Source organism: Diadema setosum, chromosome 1, assembly GCF_964275005.1.
Source record: "Diadema setosum chromosome 1, eeDiaSeto1, whole genome shotgun sequence".
Taxonomy (NCBI): Eukaryota; Metazoa; Echinodermata; class Echinoidea; order Diadematoida; family Diadematidae; genus Diadema; species Diadema setosum.
This window is the reverse complement of record NC_092685.1, coordinates 23710348-23738196: the sequence shown is the minus strand read 5'-3', so window position 1 is coordinate 23738196 and position 27849 is coordinate 23710348. Positions and strand designations below refer to the sequence as shown.

The 27849-nt window shown below is 38.4% G+C and overlaps 1 protein-coding gene across 1 annotated transcript in view; it reads left to right on the top strand.

Moving 5' to 3' along the window:
- The first annotated feature begins 10246 nt into the window (after window positions 1-10246).
- LOC140226338 (xanthine dehydrogenase/oxidase-like) overlaps window positions 10247-27849 on the top strand; it is a 69961-nt gene continuing 52358 nt past the window's right edge. The window contains exons 1-3 of the mRNA XM_072306859.1: window positions 10247-10332; window positions 13780-13969; window positions 18355-18412. Coding sequence (XP_072162960.1) covers window positions 13910-13969; window positions 18355-18412 — 118 coding nt within the window. The 5' untranslated portion in view covers window positions 10247-10332; window positions 13780-13909. The remainder of the gene's footprint in view (window positions 10333-13779; window positions 13970-18354; window positions 18413-27849) is intronic.

The following is a 27849-nucleotide window of genomic DNA, read 5'->3' as shown; positions in this document are numbered from 1 at the left end:
TTTGACGATGACAGCGTTAATGATACGAAACGCCATAACTATCACGTTTTTGCAATGTTTTTAAGATTCACACGTATTCCGCACGAGTGAAGCGATGAAGCGGATATCCGAAACGAGCGAGTTACAACCTTGTTTTGGTGAGCAGGTCCGCTAACCATTGAGCGCTCGCCCCGCCGTAGTTTGCAAATCGGACCCACACGGTAAATTGCGTGGGTGCATTTTGATGTAAGATGATGCTCGTCAATATTCGCTTCTCACTCATTGCATGCATACGAGTCCTCCGTTCCAAGGCGAGCGTTGCATGCGATGCGCATGCATGCCATGTCTGAGTGTGGTGTGTGTGTGTGTGTGTGTGTGTGTGTGTGTGTGTGTGTGTGTGTGCGTGTGTATATGTGTGTGTCATACGTGCGTACTCACAGCGTTTTCATATTTGCTCGCATCACACTGTGCCATCCAACGTACACTCTATCGATTTATTTCGTTTACTCTGCAAACGTTTCTTAACTCTTTTTCCTCACCTCTTGTGAGAGTTTGACAGTCATCATAGCACGACAATTCCCGATTTTCATAGACTCTCTCTTTTATCAGAAACATCTGGTCTAATATGCAAAGGAACGCACTTGGAATTCACTGCGCTGGTGTTTTGCTTACTTCTTCATTTAGTGAGTCAGAAAAAAAAAAGAATACAAACATAAGCAATCCAGATTGTTAATTTTACTATATTGTGCGCCCAGAAACGATTTCAACCTTAAAAAACTGCACGTACAGTACAAAGCATCTTCATATATTATGTGAGATGATTAAAACTTATTCTGCTTTTACCTTTTTTTTTTTGGACCAACGGAATTTACTATGTCTGAAGAATGAAGAATAAAGCTTTAACACTTAAAACCCCAAATTGACATAGAATTATGTAAGGATAAGCTGGGTCATCGTGCGTGTTTCTAATAGACATCTGTTATCATCTGGCATCACCGCGAATTGGTAATATTGTAACCAGCATCACCTCTCATGAAACGTTCAGTAAAGACACGCTCAATGTAACCTATTAATGGTTTACAAAGAAGTATAAAAAGCCCAGTCTAGTCAAAAGTGTTGATTAAAAAAAAGAAATACCATATCGTAACGGAAATCATAAAGTGAGACAATAGTTGATGATGACATTAGCCTCCAAAATCTCCTCTTTCATGTTATCATAGTTGTAATTATTACAAAACGATTTTTGCGTCAGTCATAAGAATCTGTATCTTATTCATGACAACATCGCATGATTTAGTGCGTGGAATGTATGATATTGTGGAGGAATCTGTCAACAACCGATGATGTTACTTTGATCACCATGTCTGTCATTGATAGTTTATCTATTTTCATTGTTATTATTCTATATAGTAGCATCTTTAATGTCACTTATAACGGTCTTTTGTAGTAATGGTATACAATAAAATCTCTGACATTTCTCTCCGCTCTGCATGGAAGCGAAAGAGCTAGCTGCCAGGTTCTATGAGACTTGCCACCTCACTTAATTAACAAAAGTCTCATTAAACTTAATTGTAATATAAATAAGAACATTATCAAGGCTTTCTTTAATCTCGCAGTGTTTGTTTCCGGTTGATATTTTAAATTGTGGCAGCTTTTTTTCTTTCAGTTTTATTGCTGACATCGCAATATTGACTTAGATATGAATTAAAGATGCTTAGATTAAAAAATGCTTAAGAAGGAGATGAAAATTGAGTTATGAAAGGAGTTAACGTGAGTGTATTACATTTAAACTGTAAATAATCTTCATGATAAAATAGACATTACAATTCGATCCTAAAATTTTGTCAGGCCCTATATTGTAGTTATATATATATATATATATATATATATATATATATATATATATATACATATATATGTACATATATATACGACTGTGAAAGAATGTATGTGTGCGTGTGTGAGTGTGTGTGTATATGTGTGTCTGTGTGTGTGTGCGTGTGTGTGTATTTACGAGTACCATCGTATGATTTATTTTCACAAACGGCAGATCATGCATAACCTGTAAAGTATATTAATTTATATTATAAATCATGTTCATCGTGATGTTGACTATTCAATATAATGAACGTGTCTTTTCAGATGTCTTTTTATTTTCTTTTGTTTGTTTTTAATATTTGATTTGACAAGTGAAGAGCGGTGCATCATGCATGATGTAACGGCAGAGAGTAGTCGGTGAAAGAGACCAGTTGATATACGTTTGCACTATAATAGATCAGATAATTCTGTACGTAATGACAACTCGCAAAAAAAAAAAAATACAGAAATTATCAAAATAGGGAAAAACGAAGAAGGAAATGAGACAGAGACAGGCAAATAAATAACCACCGGATTGATCTCGCCATCTCCTCCTCCTCCCCCTACAAAGTATATTTGACGTGTCAAGATTATAGATATGAAGGGCACGTCATGAACAGAATTTATGCGAAAATCTTGTAATTATAGTCTTCATGTGCGTGGGTGCAATATTTGAAGCTCTCGTAAAATTAAGCAAGATGCAGATCAATGTACATTACCATCATTTATGGCATTACGAATTTTGATAGTTATCAAACTAAACTTCGCGATATATAGGTACGAGTGACGGGCAAGGTTAATATTGCATACATATGACATGAAAAAAAAAAGAGGAAACGGGGGAGGGGGTACATCGTGTATTACACACACACAAAAGAGTATAAAATAATCTGAAGATAGCAGGAATACTCCTTAGTCAATCTCATCGCGATGACAGTTTTCAGTGTGCTGGTGTCACATCCCTCTGTCTCTGTCAATTTAGTCAAAGTGCGCTAATCAGCGTATTTATAAATCACACCGTCGTGACGTGTAATCATGCAGTGCAAATTTAATACGTCAGACACTGAGTAACGTATAAGAAGAAATACATACCTTATACTGTACTAAACGCTGTCAAAATCTTGTACTTGTCAGCTTGCATTGCGATATGAGGAAGAATTTACATCGTGATACACAATGTTGCTTTATTGTTATTGGTATCATCTGAAATTAATGATCGTTCGTATGGACCTATGTATGATGATTTTGTATTCCATGATCATGTTCAAGGATGATTATTAGAGATGATTAGCCCTCCTACACCGGTGTATACAAGCATGGTCGGAGTTACATTATGCACATGAGCAGATTAAAGTCATTTGAGAAAGAAACAAACCGACGAAATGAGACGTAAAGTTCTAATGAGCAATGTCGTGGACAACGTCTGATAGACATTTGAATTGAAAGAACATGCACTCTCAAGCATTCAGGGGAACTATAATAATTGTAAACATAAAAACCAGCTGGATTACTTGAGTCGTTGATAATTATGTAGCTTTCAAACTGTTTTGTTTCGATGGTTTAGAATTAGGGGTCCTTTGATATATCGTTAACTGTCAACTAGTCTTTTGAATCGAAACGGATGATAGTCGGCATTGCTATTTTTTGTTTTGTTTTGTTTTTGTTTTTTGCTTATATTTTCCATTAACTAACTGGGGTATTTTCTATGAACTCTAAACTGGGAGAAATGGCAAGATGGTCGATCCCTGATGGTACAAACTGCCTGTATAGATAGTGCTGCATAAAAAAAAAAAAAATGCACATACAAGTCATTGCACAACCATTGTATACTCACAGATCTTAAATGTATGGCATATTCCTTGGTGAAGAAACTGCATAATAAAATCTACCTTCTGTCCGTTTTGGGGTACGTTACACATCAAGAATATAACATCCATTATGTTAGAGGGCGCTATGCTTAACGGCCATGCATGAACATTGATTGACTGAATCTGTACTATGTCGCACTGGATAGCCTACAATAATGAGACATAAACCCTGAGCAGATAAACCCCCATAATTTCAACAGAATCACATCTGACACTACCTGCGTAATGCTTCACTAATGGCTTTCAATATTCTCCTAAAAAGTGTCATTAAACATCATTTTCTAGACTACAATATAGTTTGACAATCAATGCATTGCACTCATTATACTCAGTGCTGTGCAACCAATTCACAACTTTTTTATTATTAAAAGGGGAAGAAGATAAATAACACACGCAAACGTTATGGATAAGCTTCTGATTTTCAGTGATTTAATGTTTCTGTGTGCTAGTCTCTAGATGAAACCTTTTCAACAAATCTTGAAGTCATGAATGGAACTGTAAGGAAAATATCCGTTAATATGAAAAACGTGACACTATTTTCCCTTTGAACATGGAAGGGCGAGAGATTATCCATGAGTTGTGTGATAATATATGCACAGAAAACATTTCTCCATTGATTATGAAGTGTGAATTTGGCGATGCTTCTCTTCTGTAGAGAAACTGCCCCAAAGATCGTCAAATCTGAAAGTGTATAGTTGTGGGGAAGGATCCCCTCCGGTATTATTCCTCTTGAATAAAGGACACTATAATTACTTATAGTCGACCTTGAAAATCCCTGCAAAAGCCCTTCGCCATGTTCACGTGGGGGCTTACAATCATGGAAAATGACGCTACTTTACCAAATCATTCTCCAGTCAGCGTTTTTTAATAGCATGCTGGCTTGATCATGCCGGTTTAAACACCCATTGTAGATTGCCAGTAATTAACTTTCTTGTCAAACTTGCTTCATACATTAATTCATTCCAGCCAAAGCTCTCCTACGTACGGAATTATCACTCTCGTGTGGTAAAACTACCGCTCTAAATGCGACAAAGCCAAGCTTGCATTCGAAGTTGCTTGCCTGTTTGTAATCAGATTCCTCCTTTTTGCGTCGTTTATATCAGTAATAAGAATGATGCTATTGACATGTTCGTTATAGTCGAAGGCAAGAACATTTTTATTAGTAATTCTTGGCTTATATACTTTGATGTCCTCTAATAAAAAAAAAACACACACAAAACTTTACGCATATTTTCATCATAATTACTCCTCCATATCTCTGGGTAGTGGCAGCCCCAGCGCATCAACACCAGGGCCATGCACAAAAAACTGTAAATAATGTTGTGATGAAGGCTGAATATACAGACTATCAACACGAGCGCCGTTCTGGTGACTAATAAGAGTCCGGTCCAAATATAAGTTAGTCTGATAAGAAAGAGTAAAACATATTTCGCCGAGTTCAACTATAAAATTTTGATCGAAATCTGGTGAGAAATAAGGAAGTTATGACATTTTGAAGTGTCGCTAATTTTGATTTGATTTGATTTGATTTGATTTGATTTTATTGGTTCCTGCATTATGTCATTGCTCATGCAAATACATACACCATATGCATTGATGGTGCCATACATATAAATGGATATACATAAACATTAATTGCTAACAAGATATAGTTTCTTCATTACCTTTAGAATGTACAGCAATACAGTTTCTTCATTGCCTTTACAACTATGTACAAAAGAACATTATCAGTGATGCAATGAATAACGCAGAAGGGCTACAGCTTAAGCATTGCTTGATTTGCATGCAGCCCTCGTACATAATACATAACATAACATACATAACATAATGAGAAATCATTCAGTTCTTGAACGGTCAATATGAATATGCAAATGCATAAGTGAGCATGTCATTCCCTAACAACTTGCCATATAGTTTGTACATAAGATTTTGAAATTTCCAGCTTTTCATTCAAACGCAGTTATGCCCGAGGCTCAAATCTTGATATACTATACTGATCACTATTGTGAAGTTATTCAACCAGGAATAGCATCATGTTTCAGACTTCAATGACATCGCAGAAACATTGCATTTTTGTCATTTTTTGTACACGATCAATGGAAAATTGTGAGGCCATGACATGGTCAGTTCACTCATTTGCATATTCATATCCACTGTACAAGGACTGTTTTGCAGAAATTAGCAAAACTTCGAAATTTCATAATTTCCTTATTTTTATCAAATTTCAGTCAAATTTTTATCCGTTGAACTCGTAAGACTCTATACTCTTTCTTATCGGACTAACTTATTATTTTTTTTTGGCTGGATTTGTAATAATACAGAGAATCTATTAGTGTAACGGGCAATGAAAAATGCTGCTATACTGCATGTAAACTTAACAGATTGACCATCCTTATAACTTTGACGCACATATTTCTTTTCCTTTAGCTGTTGACAATGAAATTCAAGGGAAGTAAATTGAGCACCCTGCATTCTATATGCCGACAGCAAAATGGCATCAGACAGTCAAGAGCCGGTATTGTTTTAGTTGCACAACTTTCAACGAGAAGTTGAAGAGATGTCTTTCCTAGTATGTAGATTGAAAGAATGTGACATAAACGCTTTAAATCATTAAAATGGTCAGATAATATACAAATGATGCACAGGATAGAGTGCGTTAGTGGAGGCGTAGCGCACTCGAGAGTATTTACAATAAGTTTATTGTGAAACATGCACGAGGCGAAGCCGAGTGCATGTTGCACTACATTGTAAATACCCGAGAGTGAGCTGCGTCTCCACTAACGCCACGAAATAATCCTGTGCGTCATTTGTTTTATAAAATGGGTCGAAAACTAACAACATTTTTTACGTACCTTTGCGGATCAAGATGTCCGAAGATGTTCGTCCCAAACACGTCGCACTCGGAAATCCCGCACATAAGTACTGTACGTATTTAAGAGTATACGTACGCCACACATGTTACTAGTATGCACACAAGAAAGGCCGGCCCCGGCAGCGGTTTTTTTTTTTTTTTTTTTTTTTTTTTTTTTTTTTTTGAAGACGGCACAGATTGGGGCATGGCGCGTGTTAAACCTATGGGAAAAACGTTGGGTTAGGGTTTATGGTTAGGGTTAGGGTTGGGGTTAGGGTTAGGGTTAGGGTTAGGGTTTGATGGTTAGGTTAGGATTAGGATTAGGGTTAGGTTTAGGGATAGGGTCCCCAATAGATTTTTAGGGTCCCCAATCTGTGCCGTCTAAAAAAAAAACACGCCGGCCGGCCGGCAGCTAGCCTTTATACAAGGCGACTCGCTCTGCGTGCCCCCGTATAGCGCGTTTACCCCACAAACCTGTTGGTCGGCGAGCGGAGCGAGCCGCCTTTATCCACTCGTTCAGGGATGTGTACTTTTGTCGTTGTTGTTGCTTTATATTCTTTGACAAATTTGCGTACAAATTTGACGCAGAAAATACACACGGCACCAAGGCAAGCCTCGTTAATATTAAGTAGAATAAGAATAGTTAACCAATCATAATATATTAACGAGGCTTGCCTTGGTGCCGTGTGTATTTTCTGCGTCAAATTTGTACGCAAATTTGTCAAAGAATATAAAGCAACAACAACGACAAAAGTACACATCCCTGAACGAGTGGATAAAGGCGGCTCGCTCCGCTCGCCGGCCAACAGGTTTGTGGGGTAAACGCGCTATACGGGGGCACGCAGAGCGAGTCGCCTTGTTTAAAGGCTAGCCGGCAGCTAGTCCACTTCCTGGACTGTATTCGTAGTGTGCCCGCGTGTGTACGGACGTACGTTGATGGTGTCTGTATGTACACTATATTACACAATTCACCCTCCTGAATTTTTTCGGGAGTACCAATTGGTGGAGTGTCGCAATCAGCGGTTGGGCGCATTGGGTGGGTGCCGAGTGTGTGGGGACTATGCGGATGATAAAAATCGTCCAGTATCTGGACTAGCCGGCAGCCCGAACTAGAAGTTGTTTTCAGGATTGACAGCGCGTATAGTAGCGCGCGACGCTCTTGTAACAACTGATTGAGTGCGCACTGCCAGTGTAAGCATTGTGACGTCAGGCCGCATGCTTGTTAGTGAGAAATTAATACAAGCACACGTGACTGATTTCAGGGCTTCCAATTGGCTACATTCTTGAACCCATTTTATAATAACAGACAGCGAGATTATAGGTCTGTTTAAAAATGCCCTATACATATCATGAATGTCATACACGAGAAAGAAGATTTGCAGAATAATGATAGATAGAAAAGAACAATATATGGGCAAACTTTTTCTAGAAGCAGTAAAACCCCTCCTTTCCTCATTCCCTTATTATCTCACTCTTCCCGTCTATTTTTCCCTTATTATGTATTATGAATAAGGGCTGCAATCAAATCAAGCTAAGCTTAAACTGTATATGAAGTAGCCCTTCTGTACTACCCATTGTACGCAGTGTATAAACTTTTGTTTACACAACATTGTAAGAACGTATGTATGTATGTATGTCTGTATGTATGTATGTATGCATATTCATATGTACATTATGTGTTACAAATTCTATTTGAAATTATTCTATTTTGTACATAATAATTTGCAATTGGTATTGTACTCCAATACCCCATGAGGGTAGTTGAGTGATAATGAGTCAATAAACTTCAAACTTCATAAACTTCAAACTTTACTGAAAATTGAAGTTTATGACTGTGCACTTCTTCGGGCAAAGTGATTGATACCTATTCTCTGACACTGCCTGCTTGTTTCTTGATCATTGGACCGAAGATTGGCGATAAGCTGTAACCAGAATCCCTATATTGAGTTTGGGTTTGATTCTGTTTAATCCAGATCGAACTCTTTCACTTTTCTTGGCTAAAAATTCCTTTCAAACGCTAATATTGTTGCATCGCACATGAAGAAGTCCACAGGAGTGGAAGAAAGCTAGCCACTGCAAGTCAGTGAAGGTTGGTAGAAGCCAAAATCTCCTATTGAACTTTTTGAGTTATTTTGAACACGGGCAAACAAACAAACAAACAAACTAACTAACCAACAAACCAGCGCCGATGAAAACGTAACCTCCATCCCTTGGCGGAGGTAGCAAGTGTGTCTAATACCATGGAGCTCCACGCTAATACTATGGGAGGATCTGTGTGAGATAATAATTGTGGTAACACTAATAAACAGCACATATGACGTTACGTGGTCCGCCTCTCGCTAGCGCTGTCCTTGTAATGAGGTGTAGTGTTAGTGTAGTGTTTGGAGTGTAACGCACTTTTGCTACCTCACTACGTCATTGACACACCTCCTCCGCGCCCCCATGCAGGAGCTACGTAACGCAAACGGCAATCCCCCCCCCCCCCCTTTCTTATGACAGTGCTTACGTCCACCGACCGCGTGTGCGGCGAGGCATGGCGAGAAAGAGCAAGACAGAGTCACTGACGCGCAGAAAGATGTACAGCTCGACCAAGCAATAATCTGACCTAGACAAACCGTCCCATACCTTGGGTAAATTGACAGAATTGAGTTATCGCCGTTAGGTAGTAAGAAGCAAAATGATCCTCATTATCTCACAGTAGCAAATACAAATAAAAAGAACCTTGATGTTATTTTCATTTCTCGATTTAAAAAAGAAAAGAAAAAAAAAACACAGCAGATTTAAAAATCAGAAAGGCAATGGATGTATCTCGAGCATGTTTGATCTCCATTCCTATCCACCATTTAACTTAGTTTGAATGAACCAGAATGAAGCATGCTATAGAGAAGTGCTAATTTTATCAAATAGCATGATAACAATCCACGTGTCATAAAATTGTATACTATTCCTAATCAATGAATTCAATGTGACATGCAATAATGGCAGGCAGCCAAAGCCTTCATATTTCGATCTCTACTGCTACCTCCAGACCATTTCCGTAACTGTGGCTCGCACAAACTCTCCCTCCCTCTCTCTTAGATCCCCCCCTCTCCCTCCCTCTCTCTCTCTCAAAACAAACAAACAAACAAACAAGCAAACAAACAAACAAACAAACAAACAAACAAAATAAACAGCAACATGAGTCACACAAACATTCTACCACCAGCCTATATGTTTTAAATATCAACGGCCTATTGCCTATGTTCTATGATTATAACCTTAAAAAAAATTGAGCTAGTAACTTGCGCAAGTGATATGGTGGAAATGACAAGAATCCTGCATCCTGAGTGGCTGTAGAAGGTTCTAATCAACCCATGAATTTGCAATGATATAGTATCTGCTTGAAAAGAGATCGATATGATATCAATTGTATCTATCCTGATGGAGAGCCGTCTTGTAAATGCACGAGGTCGGATTGTGTGTGGGGACATTGTACTATGGCCGAAATGTTTGCGAACCATAACAATGATCCTTGCTTGCACAACTGCGTACTCTTGCATGCAACTGTGGACCGACTTGTCCGTTACTGCCCGTTCTACTTAACATGCACTCGAGATGCGAGGCGATCTCTAATAACCTTAGATCTACCTGCTGAACTCCAGTGCTGCTGAACTCCCCTTTTCTTGCACATCTCACACCTTTCGGGTTGATGAATAGTTATTATGTGAAGCAGATTATTCCTTTTTTTGTGAAGCAGACAAGGAACGGAAGAGTGAAATTGCGTCTGGTGATAGCGTGGTAAGCGATGTTATTTACGTGTAGTTCGAATTCTAAGATTAAGAATGTTTTCTCTAAAAATAAAATTATGTTTGTGCATCTGTGCAAAATCATGAAAGTGAAACTGCAATGATGAACAGTGAATTGAATGGACAAAATTTGAAGATGATCAATGATGATGAAGCAAAGGCAGACCAACAAACAATCTCTAGTAGATGCTTGCATAACGTCGTAATTTTCAGCGAGGATTAATATCAGGGTACGATTGAGAAAGAGCATTCATTTACTTCACAGATCACTTATCATTTGTTTTGCTGTGAGTGACATACTAATCCTCTTCCAGAGTTCCAGGCCTCAGAAGAAACGAAAGTTCACCATCCACAAATAATGCTACAGCATTGCAGAATCTTAACCTGTTGAAGACAGTTTGATTTTGCTACAGCATACATTTCCCATTTTGCCCGAGTATACTCGGGACTCGTCCTCAATGGGTTAAGATGTATACCAGTGTGCCATGCAGTAGGCCCCTATACGACTATAGCTTCTTCCCCAGTGCAGTCTGTCTCTGGAATGCTCTCCCACCCGAAGCAGTGTCAGCCCCATCCATTGGCATTGAGGTCTTCGAGCACCGCCTTTCATCATTCACCTCCATTTGTTGTTTACTTGCACCTTTTATCGCTCTCCTTTTCATTTGCGTGTTCACGCTGCATTCACTATACGTGTTCCCATGACTGCGCACCCCACTGCACTCAGTACTTACAACTATAAAGACTGGAATCATCTATAGAGGGGTGTGGTTAATGGAAGAAGAATAAGAAGAAAATTTAGGGTGTTACTCTGCATGTCGCTCCCTTTTGTAAAACAGATCTCGACCAAAAGATCATCGGGTGGGATTGTTATGTTCCGCGGAGACTAGTCCTCATGACATGTCTAGCTTCACGGAATCTCTCTCTAGAAAAACTAGACAGTTTTGGAGGAGAACTGTCAAATTATAAAAAAAAAAAAGGTTTTAAAACTCCACCAAACAGACATTTTTTTTTTTTTCTGCCTAGCATTGATAAATGCATGCTAGACATGGCCCCACAAATTCTCCACCAATTTGAACAGATGGCACCAAAAACGACAAAATGTTTACTACTGTAAAAGTGGATATATTTGCGCCACTAAGTTGTCGCGCTGGGTCGGTTAAGAGTTTCGCGTGTTTTTAATTCCGCGGAATCAAGATATCAACTACTGGAACTATATGGCAAGCAAAAATATTCAGGTGTTTTATTTTCGTGCTAGCTTCTGGTTGCGCGAAATGCACGAAAATTTCAACACCGCAAAAATTTCTACTTCAGGGCTCCACACTAACTTTTATTTTTGGTGGCCCAAAGGCAAACATCCGACCTGGATCAGGCCACCAAATTCTTCATTTCTGGAATTTTGGTGGCCCGACGTGCATTTTTGGTGGCCCTGGGCCACCGGGCCACCGTTAGTGTCGAGCCCTGTACTTGTACAGTAGTCAAGCGCATTCCACACTTGGTTGGAGGGAGAGGGGGAGGAGTACTTGTCTTTCTGGCAAGGGGAATTGCCATGGAGCATTGATGATTTTGTGTGTGTGTGTGTGGGGGGGGGGGGGTGTCCATGTGTGTCTTGTGTGTGTCCTTGACCCTGCAAACACCTTTAAATGGTCCTCTTGCTTAATTAGTTGCCTTTCCTTTTTGAATTTTGGGCAGCATAACAGCTCTTTTGTTTTCCTGTTTCAGTGTTTGCATTCTATAAGTACTACAAATAGGTCAGCACACATATTTGCTTGACACTACTGTCCTTTTGGTAGTTTCCTGTTGTGTTATTTACTGCCAACCTTTTTTCAGTTACCTCAAGTCCATTAATATTAATAATTTGGCCTACTCCACAGTATGATGGATCCCAGACACAACTCGCATCACTGACTTCTTGCCAGTTGTATTACTAGTACAGTACTACAGCTCTAGTACATGTACATGTACTAGAGCTGCTTTGATATGCGATGGTTTTCACATCCATTGGCTAGTAAAATGGAAGTTAAAGCTTTCTCCACCAGAAATTCTAATGTGCAATTGGCTTTGAGGGCTGTGTTGTCAACCTGGTTCAACTATGTTTACTCGTAGTTGTAACTCCTGTTCCCAAAGCATGAGGGTTTGTCTATTGCAATACAACTACAGAAGCCATCTTGTGTACACTGTACATTGTAGTCTTGAAGTTTTTTTTTTTTCTCTCTTATTTGAGATGATAATTATTGAACACTTGAGAGGGTTGATCTCCTTGTTCCACATACAAATGTACAATCTATCTTGCTATCACTCCAAGATTTAGGATCCTCCTGTCGGGAGTCTGCTTGCATCTCTTTCTCTACTCCTTTGTTTGCCAACAGTCGTTTTACTCAGGTTTGGTTATTCTGCTGGTCTAGAAACAAACCTCACAGCCAACAAACTGGAGGACAATATATTAATCAAGGCTCGACATTAACGGTGACCCGGTGGCCCGGTAGCCCGGGGCCACCGAAAATGAAAGTCGGGCCACCAAATTTTTAAAAAGGGCAAATTTGGTGGCCTGCCTCGGGCCACCAAATTTTTTTGAAAAGTATGTCAATAAATTCGTAACTTTTCGTGCCGGAAATGTTGAGGTTTATTTATGAGTAAATCAAATGTCCAGTTTCCAATTGTTATGATGATAAAACTTAAATATTTGACTCATTAAAAAAAAAAAAAAAAGGACATTTAATGTTTTTTATCGTTTTTTTTTTTCGGGCCACCAAAAAATTGAAATTGATGATTTTGGGGGCCCCATAGGGCCACAAAAAAAAAAAGTTAGTGTGGAGCCCTGTATTAATGACTAGAAAAGCACTCTGAGAGCGCAGACCTCCGCCAAGTATGCAGCTCATTTCCACCACTGATCTTGTTCTTGCATAGAAATATCAGTGATTTCCACCATACGTACTTATAGCATTGTGTGCTAAAAGTCGCCCAATTTTCCAATATAGATGCCTTTGTTACGTCATAAACCCTCAGCTGCACCCGCGCCTCACCCTAGCAGAAACTAGATCACGCACTTTAGTGCGTGCATGCAAACCTCAAATACGCGCAGCCTGAACTCCCAAAATGTCAAAAATCCTTCATAAATTCCCCAAAATTCTAGGATCACTACCAAAATTTAATCATCTATTACTTGTATCATTCTAAACCTTTCCTGCAAGTTTCATCCAAATCCGTTGACTACTTTTTGAGTTACAACATATTTTGCAAACAGACAAACTAACTACACCACCTGTAACTAGCAAATAACACACAAACCAACGGTAACGAAAACATAACGTCCTCCCTTGGTGGAGGTAATGATAATTACATTGTAGAGCTAGTCATGTCACCACTTGATATTAGCCATGCATGACAGTAAAAATTACGGTTTCTCGTCACCCTGTGATCTCTTTGTTTGTTTAAAATCCAGGACTGAAGTCACCTTCGCGCCCAGTTTTGCACCTGCAGTGAGTAGCAGGAGATTGGAGAGGAGCGCGGCTCTGACTGGAGAGTTGTACAGTAGGCCTCGGCATCGGTAGCAGCGCAGCTAGGGGAAGGTCATGGCAGATATGGAAAGCCCATCAAAGGATGAACTCATCTTCTTCTGCAATGGAAAGAAGGTATACCTTTTATGTGTCTGTGTGTGTCTCATTGCTTTGTTTGCTCTGTCTCCCAAGCTTTCTAGTGACACATTATACTTTTATAACTGTAAAATGAGGAATGTTCGCGTGCAATTTAATTTCGCGAGAACCAAAATTCGCGAAATTAAAATGCACACAAGGGCTCTTGTCTATGCTATATGCATTGAATGCCAGAGGCGCTTTGCGAAAATTTCGTGCTGTGAAAAAGGCTGACGGCTCTAATTCGCAAAAAATTTCATGCCGCTAAAATTTCATGTTTTACAGTATCTCCTACTTTCTGTCTCTTTTTCCAAGCCTGCTGTAATGTTCTGTAGCCTTTGTTCTCTTCCATGGAGCATTAGCAGCTACTGTAAATAGTGGTGTATAACATGTAACCATGACAGCTTTTTTGGGCCATAATTGGGGGGGGGGGGGGGGGGAAGACCACAGCCCTCTAATGAACGGGAATACTGCTATGCAACAGGAGGAGATAGTGCTGACATGTTGGTTGAATTGAATACTTGACAGGGTGCTACATAACCTTATTTTACCACTTGCCCAGTCGAGCAAGAAGATTTTCAAATTTGCTGCAAAGCACTTGCCCGAATATCAATTTTACTTGCCCGAAAATACAGTCCGAAATATTAGGAAATAATAGAAAAAATCATGTGTACATCTAAGTCAACTTTTAGTCAAGGGCTTAATAAAAAAAGAATCATGTGAATAAACAGCACACATTGATTTGCATGCTTACACATATTTGGAATAACAAACTGTCCAATCGAGTGTTGCTGTTGCATTGCATTGGGGCTTCGTCATATAACTGGATAACTATAAGAAAGTTGCTGAAATGAAATATAAAGTGCTAACAGCTATTTTCTTTGAAATTCCGCTTCTGTATGGTTAACTTTTGGGTTTGTTGGGGGAATAAGAGAAAAAAAAGGTGGCTTCAAAATTTTTTACTTGCCCAATTCGGGCAAGCATTTGTTCTCACTGTTCAAAAACACTTGCCCTAATTTGATTTTCACTTGCCTCGGGCAATCGGGCAAGTGCTTATGTAGCACCCTGCTTGACTTTGTCACCATCGAACCCAAAAATGTTCTAACAAAGGAGAAGAGTACCTGATAGTGATGCAGAAGCGATATACAGTGGATATATGAGATCATATCTAGGCTGTAGTTTGTTAGGGAGTATGAAAGAATGTCGATGCTACTGGTATGATGTTTCTTCCGTCAGCTCTGTGTAGACAGAATGGCTTGCCATTGATGTTCCACGCGGTATTGCTAACATCAATTCTATGATGCGCCATTAAATTTTGAATGATTAAAATGTCTCTGATGTGTCTTTATTTGAACATTCAACCATAATAATAATAAATAATACATACAATTTCTATAGCGCCGTTCTCCACTTTGATTAAATGCTCAAGGCGCTTTACAATAGGTACATCAAAGCAAACAGATTGAAAATACAAGTACATCACAGTAATAGAAGAAGATGAAGAAGCAGAAAAAAAAGACATGAAAGTCTGTCTTCAAAAGACACTGGTCATCAAAATGCACTGCTAAACAGATAGGATTTTAAATTACTCCTGAAAGATGTTATAGAGCTTGAGTCTTTCAGCTCACGAGGAAGTGAATTCCACAGTGTTGGTCCAGCGTGAGCGAAAGCACGTTCCCCCCAAGATTTCCTAGAAAACGGAATATGTAAGAGACCTGAAGTTGAGGATCGAAGAGTTCGTGAAGGTTGGTATTGACGAAACAAACAAACATTGTAATCAGGAGCTGTTCCCTCAATAACATGATAAACCAAAAGAAGTATCTTAAACCGAATTCGCTCCTGTACAGGCAACCAATGAAGACTCTTCAGGATAGGTGTGATATGACTGCGTTTACTTGACAAAGAAACAATACGTGCAGCGGCATTTTGTAGCTTTTGTAATTGGGCAATTTGTGAGTTTGGTAAATTGAAAAACAAACCATTACTAAAATCAAGGCGTGAAGAAATAAGTGCATGAACAAGTTTTTCCGTGGCAGAGCGAGTCAAATACTTGCGAATAAAACCAATATTGCGCAATTGATAACGGACTGATTTAGAAATGTTGGTGATTTGATCGGACATAGCCATGTGAGAGTCAACCATAACACCCAGATTGCGACATGACTTTGACAGAGGAATATCATTACCTACAATCGAAATACAATTAATATCCAACTTATTCAAGTGAGATTTAGAACCAAAAAGGATAAATTCACACTTGTTGTGGTTTAGAAACAATGAGTTAGACCTCATCCAAGCATCAATATCAATGATGCAATTTTCTAGACAGCGCAGTGCATGAGATGCTTGGATTTGATGTGGTGGGAAAGATACAAAAACTTGTATGTCGTCTGCATATAGATGATACCGAACAGAATGCCTTTGAAATATTTTCCGCAGACCGATCAAATAGATAGAAAAAAGGGTGGGCCCGCCAACAGAGCCTTGAGGTACACCACAGCCTAATGGCTTTGAAGACGATATGACACCATTCAAAAGAACAGACTGTGAATGGTGTGATAGGTATGATTTAAACCATTCGAGAGCTTGTCCCTGGATACCCAAACTTCTAAGTGTATTGACAAGAATTCTGACCATCCACAGGCAAGCTGAGAATGGTAGATGGTACACATCAGTGAACATTGTCTGCACATGTATATGCAGACATGCAGTAGGTAGACCTATTTGTTGTGATGGTGTATGAAACTGCACTCTGAATTTTGACCCATTTGAGTGGGGGAAAAATGCAGTTAATACACGGCTATTTACAGTAGTTGTAATTTTAAATTTTCACTCACTATCCAGCCAGCTCCCTGACATGTGGTGTGAGGAGTTAGCATTTTGACTGTTTCTTCAGTGCTTTGTGTACCTGTGTGTGAGTGTGTGTGTGTGTGTGTGTATGTGTGAAGATTTGTTTTGGGTGAGAGGGGGAGGGTGGGTTGATTGGGCCTATCAAAAACAATTTCATTCTTGAGTTGTACAATGTACACAATACTTGTATTTCTTTAATAAGTGGAATATGATATATATGATTCAACATATTCAAGGAGAAAATGATTGCATAATTGTATGTCCATATTTTCTCATCAGTATTGACCAGTAGGATTGAGTTTTTAAAGGGATTGTACAGTTATGGTTGAGACCTAATTTCAGGTTTCTAACATTTTTTGGTGAGATAATGAGAAACCTCTTATAAAATGTGAAAGAGCATGTAATTCTATGAGGAATTCAACATTTATTTGATGAAAATTGGTTTTGAAATGGCTGAGATATCAAAAAAGAGCGATTCTAATAAAGTGTGGGACCCACACTTCATTACGATCGCTTTGTTTTACTTTGTTTTTTGATGTTTCAGTCATTCCAAACCGGATTTTCGTCAAATAAACTTTGAATTCCTCTTAAAATGGTATGTTCTGTACTATATCATAAGTGTTTTCTTCGTATCTCGCAAAAAGCTAAAAACCCAATTCTCATCTCCACCAAAACTGTACTATCCCTTTAATAAATGATTTACTGACCTCAGTATCAATGTTGAAGTAAATAATTAAGTTTGATATGATATTATTTTTAAGCTGTATAATTTGTAAATTGTATTTCTTTCATGTGAACCAGAATGAGTGAAGCCATGGATGATTTCAGTGAAATCAATAAAGATCAGAGAAATAAAAAAAAAAAAAGTGGTGTGTGTGGGTATGTGGGTGTAGAAGTGTATGTGCATCCTAAACCACTTTTCTTTGTTTCTACCTGGATCTGATCATAGAGCTACAGTATACAACAACTTGTTGCTCAATCCTCTGAGCAAGAAAGCGGCAGTTGGGTTTTGCAAACACTCTGTACATGTATTTGCAAGGGCCAAGATTCTTCTGTTTACATTTTCAACTCTTTGTGAGGGGAAAAAAAAATCCTGCTTACAAAGCACCTTCCACAATGTACAATGTAATGCCTAAACCCTAGCTGTCAAAATGGCCATTCGAATGCACATTGTTTGTCCATGCCTGCACTCCAGGGTTCTGTAAAATTGTAGTACAGGATGGTCAAGACAGTGTGGTTGATAACCAGTGTTGACTTGTCTGATAGAAGTATCCAGATTATATACAATGTAAGAGCTTTGGGGGGGGGGGGGGAAAGGCAGTTTTAATGCCCTGACCCCTTGGTTAACTTGTGTAGAATTAATAATGAATAGTCATGGGCTATTTATTGTTGATTGCCTTTTCATATTTCATAAGAGGTTTCTCATTGTCTAAAAAAAAAGTATAATGTTCGAAACCTAAAACCCCATCTCTACCGAAACTGTACCATCCCTTTAAAATGTTTGTATTTTTGTGTCTTACTATCTTCTTTGGCAGGTTGTTGAGAAGAGCCCCGACCCGGAGATGACACTGCTGTTGTATTTGCGCAAGAAGCGTATCCTTGCAACTCAATACTTTTTTTTTCTTTTATTTTATATCATTTTTTTAATGGTGTAATGATTTGTTTTATATGGTTGCTATAAAGGGTGTTCACACTATGAGAGTTCACACACTGAATGTTCATAATTACAATGTCTTGTAAGTTGCTTCCTTGATGCATAGTTATTTCACCAAAAGCCTTGCCCCTTAAATACTAATTATTTTGTTTGAATGAAAATGTATCATTTAATACAAGACTGAACAGTCAACCAAATGCCATGATTTGCCACTTTGGTCCTGTCATTTGGAATTTACTACTGCCCAGCATTTATATACAACTTTAAAATGTGATGTTTAGAAAACACATACAGCTGTACGTGTAAAAGATTTCTCCCTGCTACACCCGTAGCTTAATGTTTTTTTCTTCACATTTTTAATCTGACACTTTTAGTTAACCACCCCAGCACTGAAGTTTATTCTATTCTGTGTAGTAAATCATGTGATTTAATCACTGCCAGCCCTTGAGGCTTTTACAGGACAACTATTTCTCTCAGTTTACTGCACTTTTCTTTAGCTGACTAGTTTAGCAGTTTGTTGTAATGGCTTATAAAGTCATTCCTATGTAACATACTGGTTGAATGTTACAACTGTATATGTGAAATATGCCTCATTAATATTTTAATTGTGCATACAAGATTGTACATGTGTGTATTGTAAACATTGGAAGAAATAAAGGTATGGAACCATACGACCAAAGGCTTTAAGTTTGTTTGGAAGGACTACAGACAGTCGACAAATATGCTCTGCCTTTTTGTAAAAAGACTGCTGTTGGGGGAATTCACACAGGGGCCTCATATTTGATCGTTTTTGGTCTTATTCACGGAGCCGCAGCAGCTCCCTAGTATGACTGTATGATACTATTCAAAATACCTCCAAACCTGTCTATAACTACCATGATGCATACACATATGCAATAGTGCATCCTTTTATTATCTACAAGTGTATCATTCTTTTCTTCGGTGGGAGTGAGGATTGAGATTTGAGTTTGTGCATGATGTATCTTCTGTTCATATGACAGTTTTTGTTTTTGTTTTTTTAAATTCTGTAGTGTTCATATTTTGTCCATTTTGAAGAGATCCATTTGTACGTTACTGTCGTGGCCAGTGACTCTCTTCAAACATGTCATTTTATTTACAAATTTATTTATTTATTTTTACGAACGAAGGGAAACTGCTGTCTCAACATTGTCCAGACCTGCTATAGACCTACAACTTGTACTGTATTAGGAGAAACATGCATCATGGCAGAGGCATACCAGTCGCCATAACATTTCTAGTTTGTTTTGCGTAGTTAAGAAATGATTTTAATTTGATTTGTGCAAAGGAATCAGCTTCCTCTTTGTATGGGGATTCCAGATAATGTGATCCTAGTCATTAGATATTTTGAGTTAGCATAATGAAGGAATAAAGACTTTGCGAAAATAAAGTATAAAGACAAAATGTCATTTTCAGGATGAAGGAGATTTTATTAGTCTCCTCATGGACGAATTCTCAGTCATTTTTACCAGATGGTATAACAAAAATGTGAGATAATTTTCGAGAATATGAATAGTTGTAACTTTTTGAACAATTAAGTGTCTGATTCGCTGATTCCCCACCCCCCTCCACCCCAGCGTTATGCTGTAAACTTTGCCATAGCACCGTTTAAAATGTAAGAAAGCTTCTGCTTTGTTGAATTTGTCTCCTCTCACCATATATCAAAAGAGATTGCATTAGTTTCTACATGGGCTGTAGTTTTGCTGGCCTCCTATTATTCCAATGGACGTGACACGCATGGCTTGGGTGTTCCTTACATCCTGCATTGAAACCAAACGACATGAATATGAGGCCGTCATTTTGATGTTCTAATTTTGTTTTTGTTCCTTTATTTCATTGGCACTAGTATGTCATGTTTTATGTGTATTGACAGCAATATCTATGAAACTCCCTGGGAGCTGGCCTCCAAAGTTTGCTGATCCCAATACAGAGGATATCCTCCATCTGGGGTTTCTTGTACAATGGGGTTCATCTGCGTATCATCAGTGCTCATAAATCTATGCAGCTTTTGTCTCCTTTGAAGATGGGAGTGAATGTTTCAAAGTGCAAAACAGCCAGATACCTGTGTATTGTATTCACATTGGCGGCCTCATGACATCTATCGATCCTCTTCAGTTAAAGTGCCCTGGAAATAATTGACTTCTTGTATTGTTTTTTGTCTTGGTTTGGTTTGGTAGGTCTTTATTGTTTTGATACCATGTCATGTGCCACTCGATCTGAACAAGCCTGTTCATGTTCTAATGAATTCATAGCAAATATTTACCAAGATAATTTTAGACGATCTGAACATGTCTCTTCATGTTCCAATGAATTCATCTGCAGCAAATTTTTACCAAGATAATCATAGTACAAAGGTGAATCAAATAAGATTAGTGAAGGTTGGCGATGATCTGGCAACTCTGGTTTTGGCATTGTATATAGCTGAAATGTGTGTACATGAAAAATGTAGTCATCATTGGCACATCGAGTGGCACATGACATGATACCATGTCATGTGCCACTCGATCTGAATAAGCCTGTTCATGTTCTAATGAATTCATAGCAAATATTTACCAAGATAATTTTAGACGATCTGAACATGTCTCTTCATGTTCCAATGAATTCATCTGCAGCAAATTTTTACCAAGATAATCATAGTACAAAGGTGAATCAAATAAGATTAGTGAAGGTTGGCGATGATCTGGCAACTCTGGTTTTGGCATTGTATATAGCTGAAATGTGTGTACATGAAAAATGTAGTCATCATAAACACTGATCCGCAAGTTATTGACCTTATTTCTGGATGAGAAAAACACCTAAAGACAATAGACACATTCACAAGCTTTTGGTGACCTGATTGGGCCACTAAAACTTGATATTTTTTCACAAAGTGCTGGCTTGACATCTATTTACAATGTATGGTGGCCAATAAATGCGAGTTTTGGTGTAAGGTCAAATATTTAATGATTGGAATGCAAACATTGTACAACAGACAAAAGCAGTTCTGTGTTAGGGATGTGTTGGCTAGCTAATGATCATATTGCCCCTGCAGAAAGCCTTAGGACCAGTAAGTGCAGCTACAAATGCTGGCCTGAGGCTGGATACCATTTGTGCAAAGCTATGGCTTGCTTGCCTCTGATCACCTTTAGAGGTTACCTTCAAAGGAGCCTGACCTCGGGCTGGTCTCCTGTCATTCCAATGAAAGTTACATTTATTGCTTGGGTGTTTGTTACATCCTGTATTAAAACCAAAAGACTGTGAATTTGAGGCTGTCATTTTAATGTTCTACTTCTTTTTTTTTTTTGTTTCTTTATTTCATTGACAATTTGTCATTTGTTATGTGTATTGACTGCAATATGAGACTACAATGTATGTAGAAGTTGGCCTCCGAAGTTCACTGATCCCAAGAGATAGTCTGGGTGCCAGAGGCTGAACCTTGTTTTACCGTCCACCCAATGTTTTTTTTTTAATGATTTTACCCTATTTCGGGGGTGCTGAATCCGAATCTGGATGATGCAACTCTTGCATCCTTGAGGATTTTGAGAATTCAAGATGGCCGCCAAAATGGCTGCCGGAACTGGAAATTCCCATGTATTTTCTTCTAAATGGTGAGATATTGAAAACAATTCATGGTTTTACCCTATTTCGAGGGTGCTGAATCCGAATCTGGATGATGCAACTTTTGCATCCTTGAGGGTTTTGAGAGATTCAAGATGGCAGCCAAAATGGCCGCCAAAACCAAAAATTCCCATGTATTTCTTTCTAAATGGTGTGAAATTGAAAACAATTGATAATTCTGTCCTATTTGGAAGGTGCTGAATCCGAATATGGATGATGCAACTCATGCATCCATGAGGTTTTTGAGATATTCAAGATGGCCGCCAAAATGGTCGCGCCAATTAAAACCGGAAATTCCCATGTATTTCCTTCTAAATGGTGAGAAAATGAAAACAATTGATGGTTTTACCCTATTTCGAGGGTGCTGAATTTTCATCCGAACCTGGATGATGCAACTCTTGCATCCATGAAATTTTTGAGATATTCAAGATGGCCGCCAAAATGGCCGCCAATTAAAACCGGAAATTCCTACGTATTTCCTTCTAAATGGTGAGGTATGGAAAACAATTGATGGTTTTGCCCTATTTCGAGGGTGCTGAATCCGAATCTGGATGATGCAACTCTTGCTTCCTTGAGGATTTTGAGATATTCAATATGGCCGCCAAAATGGCTGCCAATTAAAACCGAAAATTCCCTCCTATTTCCTTCTAAATGGTGAGAAATTGAAAACAATTGATGGTTTTGCCCTATTTCGAGGGTGCTGAATGAGAATCTGGATGATGCAACTCCTGCATTGTTGAAGATTTTGAGATATTCAATATGGCCGCCAGAATGGCCACCCAAAACGGAAGTTCCCATATATTGAAAGCCATTGGTGGTTTTTATCTTATTTTGAGTGTGCTGAATCCGAAGCTCAGGATACAACTCTTGCGTCCTTAAGGGTTTTGAGATGATAAAGATGGTCGCCAAAAATGACCGCCAAAAACGGAAATTCATATGTAGACCCCCTATTTCCTTCTAAATGGTGTAAAATATAAAACAGTTGGTGGTTTTACACTATTTTGAGTTTGCTGAATTTGAAGCTCCAGGATACAGCTCTTGCTTCCTTGAGGGTTTTGAGATAATAAAGATGGCCGCCAGAATGGCCCCTAAATGGCCGTTAAAAACAAAATTTTCCATGTAAGCCCTCTGCTACCTTCTAAATGGTGTAAAATTGAAAACAATTGGCGGTTTTACTCTATTTCGAGGGTGCTGAGTCCGAACCTGGTTGATGCAACTTTCGTATTCTTTTTAAGGGTTTTTAAGATGTCCAGGATGACCGCCAATATAACTGTCAAAAATTGGAACATTTTAGACCCTATTCAGCACCCTCGAAACTTGGTTGTTGAAATTCATCCATTCTTTAGGGTTTTTAGACGACCAAGATGACAGCCAAAGTAAGTGGCAGAATTCCAATGTTAATATATTTTTTCTTAATGGTAAAAGTTTTAAAATAAATTGATGGTCTTACCCTATTACGAGGGTGCTGAAGGTCTTTGAAGGTTTTGGGACATCTAAAATTTCCTGTATGAACGGAAACTCCTTAACATTTTCTTATACTTAAATTATTACCTTCCATGTTTTCGTTTGTTTTTTTACTCAATTTTTTTCGCGTTACCTGTGATATCTGACCGTCCCCTCGTGTGTGTTTGTAATATATTATATATACGTATACATATTATACATATACACATATATAATGTTACATCATAATTGAAAAAAAATTGAAGCATAACTATAAAAATGTCCCACTCTTGTCTTCAACAATGTCATCAAGACCATCAATATAAACCAAATAACCAATTTGAGTGTTCATGGATGAAGAGATTAAAACTGCTCATGGATTAAGACAGGTAATATTGGGTAATTTCAGTACACTTCTCTACATCACTATCACAATATGATATGTTTTCCATATCTCACCATTAAGAAGGAAATACGTAGGAAATTCCGGTTTTATTTGGCAGCCATTTTGGCGGCCATCTTGAATATCTCAAAAACTTCATGGATGCAAGAGTTGCATCATCCAGATTTGGATTCAGCACCCTCGAAATAGGACAAAACCATCAATTGTTTTCCATATCTCACCATTTAGAAGGAAATACGTGGGAATTCCCGTTTTTAATTGGCGGCCATTTTGGCGGCCATCTTGAATATCTCAAAAACTTCATGGTGCAAGAGTTGCATCATCCAGTTTCGGATTCAGCACCCTCGAAATAGGGTAAAACCATCAATTTCTCACCATTTAGAATGAAATACATGGGAATTTCTGGTTTTAATTGGTGCGGCCATTTTGGCGGCCATCTTGAATATCTCAAAACTTCATGGATGCATGAGTTGCATCATCCATATTCGGATTTAGCACCTTCCAAATAGGATAGAATTATCAATTATTCCCAATTTCACACCATTTAGAAGGAAATACGTAGGAATTTTCAGTTTTGGCGGCCATGTTGGCGGCCATCTTGAATATCTCAAAACCCTCAAGGATGCAAGACTTGCATCATCCAGATTCGGATTCAGCACCCCCGAAATAGGGTAAAACCGTCAATTGTTTTCAATCTATCACCATTTAGAAGGAAATACGTGGGAATTTCCAGTTCGGGCGGCCATTTTTGCGGCCATCTTGAATATCTCAAAACCCTCAAGGATGCAAGAGTTGCATCATCCAGATTCGGATTCAGCATCCCCGAAATACGGTAAAACCATCAAAAAACATTAGGTGGACGGTAAAACAAGGTTAGGCCCAAAAAGTCGCTTTAGCACCCAGACTAAGAGAGGAACTTTCAATCTGGGGTTTCTTTTACAGTGGGGTTCATGTGCGTGCAATCAATGCATAAATTTAAGTCCTGGCATGCAGCTTTTGTCTCCTTTGAAGATGGGAGTGAATGTTTCAAAGTGCAGAACAGCCAGATACCTGTGTATTGTATTCACATTGGCCAGCCTCATGTCGTCTATTGATCCTCTTCAGTTAAAGTGCCCTTGAAACAATTGACTTTAAATTTGAAGTTGTATCATATTCCTTTGGTTTGGTTTGGTAGTTCTGTAGTGTTTCGATACCATGTGCCATTCTATCTGAACATGTCTGTTCATGTTTTAATGAATTTATCTGTGGCGAATGTTTACTGAGATAATTTCAGTCAGTCAATGTGAACATGTCCCTTCATGTTTCAATGAATTCGTCTGTAGCAAATATTTACCTAGATGATTTTAGTCGATCTTAACATGTCTGTTCATGCTCCAGTGAATTCATATTCATAAGTAGCAAATATTTTCCAATAATCATAGTTCAGAGGTGTTCTGTGAGGTGTTACTGAATATAACAAAACAAAAATGAAACACAAATGGAACGAGACATGAAAACTCGTCACATTGAGGACGAGTTAGGTGATACGCTTGTGGTCATCAGATGACGGTCATCTGTGATCGACAAAGAAAAGAATGTGATATAGGCACCTTGAACTTATATTGAGCGTGCATGCGAAACCGTTTCTGTAACCACTCGGCCACGGGTCATCCACGGAAATGGTAAGACAAAAAAAAAAACAATGTATAGATATAACAGGGGGAAAGTCAATGCCCACTCAACTAACGTGGCCTGGTGAACATCTATTGCATTGCTAGACGGAGAAGCGGCCCTGTAACGACTGAGGTCACTATGCCATTTCTGGCAACTTGGGAAAAATACGTCCCGCAGACATAAAACCTATAATCGGCTGGTTTTGATACCTTGCCTTTAATCACAATTTTCAGTGTAATGACGTCATCAAATTACAAAACAATGACATCGTCTTGAAAGACAATTGTTCAAAGTACAACACCTCAGTCGTCGTCATTACATACTATGATCGGTTTGACAAAGTCAACCTGCAAAATGTTGCTGCAGTCGAAGCAATGTGGTCTCCAACACACAAAAAAGAGGGATATGGCGTGTGTGTGTGTCTGTGTGTGTGTATAGGTGCGTTTATATACGAACGTGATTTCTACATGGACGAATATGAAATACAAAATTGAAGAAAAAAAGTAAAATAAAAAAAAAAAAAACGTTTCGTGATCTTGTGGGGTTCGAACCCGCAATCTCACGTCTCTGAGACGGCGCCTTTAACCACTCGGCCATACGTCTCGACGAGAAAATATGGGGAACGTAAACTTATGTATGTGAAAGATACATGGGGAATCGTTTTGTCCACATTCCATTTTCATTTTCAGTTTTAAACTGCAAAATTGTCAATCTGATGAGGAGATTTCAAAGAATAAAATGCATGATTACTGCAGCTTATTGTCTCAGCTACAACATATTAAAGTTTCAGAGGAAATGAAGCAAAATCAACTGAGATAAAGGTGCTTAAACGTTGTTAAGTCAATTGATGCTTTTAAAAAAAATCACCTCCCATAGACAATACACGTAAACTTGTCCGATTTTGCGTCTTTACCTTTAATCACAATTTAAGGTATGATGACGTCATCAAATATCAAAAGCATGACATGGACTTAAAAGGCAAATGTTCAAAGTACAACATATCTGAATTTGGGATAATATTGAGCTTAAACAACAGAGATACGAGCAAATGAATGTCAGAAACAGTACCTTAAAAAAATTAATTCCACTTTTTTGATTTCAGATGACGATATGATGACGTCATATTTTAATTATGGAAATAATGATACTTGAAACGTTATTTTCAATTCATATGCTTTTGTAATATGCAATAAAAACATAGGGTCACCTGACGTTTTAAAGAGTTATGGCGAAATAAACAAAGACATGTTTTTTCACTATATTTGCACATAGATGCGCACGCGAAATTTCAACTTTGACGCCAGTGCATTGCTTTGTTATTTGTCAAAATCTATCAGAAATCAATGGATATTGTTACTCAAAGTATCAGGAATCCAGATCAGTCAAAAAATGTGCATTTTCATGTTACTGACGCGCTGTGCGCGCGAAAATGCGCGGACGGACGCGCACGCGCAAAATTGTTTGAAACGCTTAAAATTGTCTGAAACTTCGAGATTTCCCATTGGAAAGTTGTTTTGAGCCTTTTAAATGTTTGACGCGCGCTTACGCGTCCTAGATGACGTCCTAGGTAATTAGCATCTGAGAAAGAAAGATAGAGCGTGACCTGAACTTTATGTCCACAAAAACTGATACAGAAAGGACCTTTAGTTATGAAGTTATGATCGATCATGTAACATGGTCCGAAAATCACAAAATGGCGCCTAGATGACGTCATAGATACGTTACTGTCATGAAAACCTTATTGTGGCTAGATATTGTCATGAGACATGTTGACTGAAAATGTCATGTTACTCCGTAATGTCATTCTTGAGATATTGACGACACAAAATAGGCCAGAAAGAAAGAAGAACGAGACATGAAACTCGTCACTTTAAAGACGAGTTAGGTGATACGCTTTGGGTCATCAGATATCGGTCACCAGTGATTGACAACGAAACAATTAAATATAGCGACTTTAAGTTATATTTCTGCAATAATATTTTAGCAAAGTCGATTTTTTTGGACCTTCATTATTCAGATCATATTGTTAGTAACAATGCAAACCACATGGAAAGTCCTGTACGTGTGTCTGCGTGTGCAAGTAGGCCCAAGTAGATTAACAGGTTTTCTTAGTACAGTGTATCTCTACGATGACGAACAAATATAAACACGAACAAATTGAAACACGTCAATACAGTGTTCTAAAGATCGTCTTGACTTTAATAGTGGTCTTTTAAAAATATGAACTCTAGCCCTTATTTCCATAACCAAAACTGCTATATC